The sequence below is a fragment of the Neoarius graeffei genome, chromosome 2, assembly GCF_027579695.1.
Source record: "Neoarius graeffei isolate fNeoGra1 chromosome 2, fNeoGra1.pri, whole genome shotgun sequence".
In the NCBI taxonomy this organism is placed as follows: Eukaryota; Metazoa; Chordata; class Actinopteri; order Siluriformes; family Ariidae; genus Neoarius; species Neoarius graeffei.
The window spans coordinates 1,687,436-1,693,439 of NC_083570.1; the positions used below are offsets into that span (position 1 = coordinate 1,687,436).

At 44.7% G+C, this 6,004-nt stretch overlaps 1 protein-coding gene across 1 annotated transcript; it reads right to left on the reverse strand.

Annotated features, from left to right (window-relative positions):
* Nucleotides 1-2,301: 2,301 nt before the first annotated feature.
* Nucleotides 2,302-3,306, reverse strand: LOC132871008 (trace amine-associated receptor 13c-like). Its single transcript, XM_060905161.1, has one exon. The coding sequence runs from the start codon at nucleotides 3,304-3,306 to the stop codon at nucleotides 2,302-2,304; it is 1,005 nt and encodes a 334-aa protein (XP_060761144.1).
* Nucleotides 3,307-6,004: the final 2,698 nt, after the last annotated feature.

Below are 6,004 nucleotides of genomic sequence, written 5' to 3' on the forward strand. Positions count from 1 at the left end.
TGATTTCTGTCACGTTTGTTTCTCTCCATGTTTAAGTACTCTGTTTTAATGACTCTGGTTGATGTTTCTGATTTATGACTCTGCTTTCTGTTTGTTTTATTTCAGTTCCATTTGTCTAAGTTTTGTTATGCTGAACTTATTTCATGATTTGTCTGTACATAGTGCATTTGGAAACAAAACCTCCCTACACTTATGTCTGTCTCAACACTGCATACTGACAGAATACTTCACCTACACAATGGATGTAGCGGGAGGATACAGGCATGCTGCACAGTCCCATGCTGAGATCAGGGTGCTTAAACTGAGATCCGTGTGCTTTCTCCAGCACACCCAGCTGGACATTCTGGTACCATATGACTGGGTGGAGCAGCCACCCACTGGTTTCATACTGCAGTGCTGATTCTTTCACAAAGACCTGGTGGAGCCCAAACCTCCAAAGACCTGGTGGGTTGGCTGCGTGATCTATTGGCTCACCAAACTGGCATGCTGGTGGGCTGAAAACCTTGTGAGAGTGCATCACCCATGCCTCCAGAGCTCCAAGCCATTTGGGGAAGAGCTCAAGTCCTGGTTAAAGGCTTTTAGGAAGGATGACCCCCATAAATATTTTTTGGGGGTACTGAGACTCAGGAGGCAGACAGGGCAGCCTCCACTCCAGAGCCAGCACCAGAGGCTGACGGGGCATCCTCTACTCCACTGCTCACTCAAGAGCCTGCCTCAGAGGTTGAGGGGGCAAACTCCACTCCACTGCCTGCTCCAGAGGTCAATGGCATGGCCTTTGCGCCACTGCTCACTCCACCACAGGGCTTTGAGGATGTCATCACTCTTCCAACAGATTTCAGTGGGGACGAGCTCTTTGCGCCAACACTGGGCTTTAGTGAGGATATTGTCTCTCCGGGGCCCATGCCAAGGTTCAAGCCCATGTCCAAATCCATGCCCATGTTCATTTCAATGCCTATGCAAAGGTCCAAGCCCATGTGCCAGTCCATGCCCATGTTCAGGCCATTAACCATGCCAAGATCTAAGCCCATCTCTCAGTCCATGCCCTTGCTAACTATGGTGCCCATGCCAAGCTCTGAGCCCATGTTCAAGTACATGTCCATGTTAAGGCCAGTACTCATGCTGAAGCACAGAATCATGCATGAGTCTATGCCCATGCTGATGCCTGTGTCCATGCCCATGTTTGAATTCATGCCCATCTTAACACCAGGGTCCATGCCCTTACTCAAGCCTATGCCTGTGAATGAAACCATGTCTACACCCAAGTCCAAGTCCAATCTGGAGCCTGAGTCCATGCCCTGTCCACAGCCCAATTCTATGACAAATCCGGAGCCCAAGTCCAGTCCAGAGCCCAAGTCCATGTCTGAAATTATGTTCATGGCCGAATCCATGTTTGAGTCCACACTCAAGCCAATGTCTATGACTGAGCCCCTGTCTATCCTCATGCCCCAGTTCAAGGCCTGACCTGAGACCCAGCCTCTCCCTCTCAGCCCAGGTTCCAGTACCATATCCACTTAGAGCCAGAGCGGAGCTCTGAGTAGACATTTCCTTGTGGCAGGCTTAACCCTGAGGCAGACCAAGGAGGACTTTAGCTCCCTGAGGGAGCTCTTTGAGGGGGGGTTCTGTCACACCTTTGTGTGCTCGAGCCTGGTGCTGCTTGAGCAGCTACACATGCCCTTTGGGTTGATTCATATCAATATGAATATCTTTGTAAAATAAACAGTAAATCATTTCATTACATGCTTTTTTTGTGCTTTACTCTATGACATACCAAAGGCATGCAGGTATAAATGAGAAAATTCCTTTTAATTTCATTAATTTTCAGGAGGAATAAAGCATTGTTTCGTGGAGCTGTAAGGGTACCAACAAATTTGTCTCAGAGACTTCCATCTTCTGCTGAGGGTACCTGAATATCATAATTTGTTTGTATTTGACATATTTCCCTGAAACGACAGTGTGTACTCAATCTAGTATGGAGTTAGCATAAGTTTCCCCCACATTTTTGTAAAACCTGACCACCCATCTTAGCTCAAATGCATTGAATTGTTGTCTGAACATGTCCTTGAATGGAAGGGATAAGACTCAAGAATAATATTACCTTTTGTATGAAGTTAACATGATCAATATGAAAAAATTGTTTAAATTTAAATATTGACCTGCAAATAGTGCAGAATCACCAACACTGAACATTTAAGTTATTGAACATGTCCCTTCTTTGTTCTTAAACATTGATAATTTGAATAATTCCACAGATAAATAAAAACAAAAAACATATATACATGTGTACTATAGTCCAAAACACATTCATGAAAAAATATTTATTAATGCAGAGTCTGTTTGCAATATTTGCAGAGTTAGAATTGATTTAATGCATCTCCTAAACCACGGGTAAAACAGAGCATAAATAACCGGATTAATGGTTGAATTAAGATAAAGCACTATGAAGACTTTCAGAAATGTTTCTGTCTGTAGTTCAATAATGTCACCTAACAAACTGTAAATAAAATATGGAAGTAAACACACCAGGAACACAGACACTAAAATGCCGAGGACTTTAGCGGCTTTTCTCTCAGATTTCATCGAGTGTGACGTGATTTTCTGTGTTTCAGGCCGTGTGTGATTATTAAGCTCTCTGATAGCAGTGGCATGTTTCTTAGCAATCACAAAAACCCCAGTATACAATATGATTATGACAGAACATGGAAAGATAAATGTTATCACGAGATCAATTACAGACCAAACCTCATTCAGAAAAAGATAACACTCTCCAGGACAGATTACAGAGCTTGTGAAGTTTCCATTGAAATAACAGAGTGTCATGTTATACACCAGAGAAGCACACCAGTTAGAAAAAACCACAATGCTCATTGTCCTCCTAGAGATTGTGTTTATGTAGAGAAACGGGTTTGAGAGAGCCAAATACCGATCCACAGCGATCAGGGCAATATTATAGATCGATAGGCCTGTGAGAACATAACCAGTCATCAAAAAAGTGATGCAGTACCCCTTATCAAATATCCAACATGACTCGATGGTCCAGATTAACACTGTCGGCATCACTAAAGCACCAATTAAGCAATCCGACACCGCCAGAGAGAGCAGGAGCATGTTGGTTGGTGTGTGAAGCTGCTTGAAGTGAAGAACAGACATGATGACAAGCAGATTTCCACACACTGTTAGCAGAACCACAGCAGTCGCACATACATATAGTAAGACATAAATTGCAGGAGATGCAGATCTTTCTGAACAGGAGAAATGCACACAGCGATCAGATTGGTTTAACTCTGTCTGGTTTATGAATACATGCATTTTTAAAAGAAGTCTCTGTTGCATTGTGGTCAAATGAAGGATAGGTCAGACAGCTCAGAAACATTTATAGCCAAGAAATTAATCACGCCCCCTCAGGTTCTATTTACAGCTGAAAGAATATGATGTCATGCCTTGGGGAAACAAAAGACCAAAGATAGCATTAAACAAAGAAAAACACCTATTATTATGTGATTCTTTAATTTACAAGTAAGAAACAGGGTGGCACAGTGGTGCAGTGTTTAGCACGGTTACCTCACAGCAAGAAGGTTCTGGGTTTGAACCTTACAGCTGACGGGGACCTTTCTGTGTGGAGTTTGTATGTTTTCCCTGTGTCTGTATGGGTTTCCTCCCACTTGAAAGACATGCAGAATCAGTAAAAACAAACAAACAAAAAAAACTGTTGTACGTCGCTCTGGATAAGAGTATCTGCTAAATGCCTGTAATATACAGTAATGGATGGATGATTGTCATAAGACCAGTCCCAGTCACACCTGTGTCCAAGTTTCTGATGGCTTGAGGTTATGTTGAAGAATATTGAGGTAGTCCTCCTTCTACATTATTCCATTCACTTTGTGCAATGCACCAGTTCCATTTGCAGTAAAACAGCCCCAGTGCATGATGCTACTATCACTATGCTTCACAAGTGTTACAGTCTTCTTCTGTGTCTCTGGTCATTGCAGTCAAACAACTCAGCGTTGCCTTTGGTGGTTCCTGGGTTGTTCCTGAACATCCAAACCAATTTTCTCTTAGCTGAGGTGGACAGTTTGGGTCTTTTTCCTGCAAAGGGGCTTGGCAAAGTGGTTCTCAATAAATTGTATTGACATCGAATTGTTTGAACAGATGATCTTAGAATGTGCAGTTGTTTAGAAATGACTCCACAAAATATTCCTGAGTGTGTAAATCTATGATCCTCTTTCTCAGATCTGCACTGAGCATTTTGGACTTTTCCATTTACTGTGTGTTGGCCAATCCAATGAGTGTCAAACAAACCCTTGTTACATTGGGCACAGAGGAGCTACCATCTGGATTCAATCGCCTTGGCCTTGGCAAGTTAAAAGATATTTGGGAACTTTCAGCACCACTGAATTAATTATAAATTGTGGGTATGTACATTTTTGACCTTGTACCCTATGTATACTGTTGATGTTGTATGTATAATGTTGATTTCAGAAAATCCAAAATAACTTACAACTTATGCACCAAATTCTTGTTTTTGTTCCTTATTGTGTACAACCCCAATTTCATAAATTTGGGACACTGTGGAGAACGCAAATAAAACACAGAATATGATTATTTCCATATCTCAGAAACCCAACACTTCATTGAAAATAATACAAAGTCTACATATCAAATGTTGAAACTGTGAATTTTTTTTTTTAAAAATATGCCGATTTTGAATTTGATATCAACAACATGTTTCAAAAAAGTTGGGACAGGGACAAGTTCACCACTGTGCTGCATCTCCTCTACTTTTAACAACACTCTGTAAACATTTGGGAACTAAGGAGACCATTTGCAGTAGTTTTGACAGAGAAATGTTGTCCCATTCTTGCCTGATATACAGTTTCAGTTGCTCAACAGCTTGGGGTCTCCTTCATTGTATTTTGTGCTTCATAATGCGATAAATGTTTTCAATAGCAGACAGGCCTGGACTGCAGGCAGGCCAGTTTCGCACCCGGACTCTTTTACTATGGAGCCATGCAGTTCTAATCTGTGCAGAATGCAGTTTGTCATTGTCAGGGAAGTCGGAGTCAGGGAAGGTAAGTGGCAGAATCACTACACCTGATGTGAATTAACCTGTGTTTGTGTGTCTTCCCAGCAACCACGCCCTATATAAGGAGAGAGAGGGCAGAGGAAGAGCTCTCCCGAACCAGATGACTGATGTGTGTGTGTGTGTGTGTGTGTGTATATGCGTGTGGCTGGGAGAGTGTATGTTTGCGACTGTAAAGTGCAAATAAAGAGAGTTTTTGGAACTCAGTTCTGGCTTGCCATACTTCTGTGCTCCCCCCACCCACTCTGAAGTCTACAGTGGTGCCGAAACCCGTGAATCTGAGCACAGAAGAGAACAGCCCCATGGAGTCCTCCCTCTTTGCAGACCTGATCGACGCCCTCACCACGGCCGAACAGAGCCAGCACCAGGTGCTGCTCAACCTCCAAAAGGAGCAAGAACAATGGTTCGAGGCCCTGGTGCTGGCGCAACAGGAGGATTGTCAGGTGTTCCGGTACCTCCTCGCGTTGGCGGGGTCCACCATCCCCACCACTGCGGACCCACTCAACCTCACCCCAATGAAGATGGGCCTGCACGACGACCCCGAGGCCTTCCTCACACTATTTGAACAAGCCAAAGAAGCCTCGGGGTGGCCGGTGGAACAGCGCGCGGCGCGCCTCCTCCCCTGCTAACGAGCAAGGCGCAGCTGGCCATGCTACAGCTCCCCGCCAACAGCCGGCTGGTCTACGCGGACCTGCGCCAGGCCATCCTCCAGCGTGTGGGGCACACCCCCGAACAACATCGTCAGCGCTTCTGCGCTCTGCGCCTAGAGGAGGTCGGCTGCCCGTTCGCGTTTGGCCACCAACTCCGGGACCCCTGCAGGCGGTGGCTGAGGGCTGACAACCATGACGCCGAGGGAGTTGTCGACCTGGTGGTGCTGGAGCAGTTCATCGCGCAACTTCCCAAAGGAACGGCGGAGTGGGTCCAGTG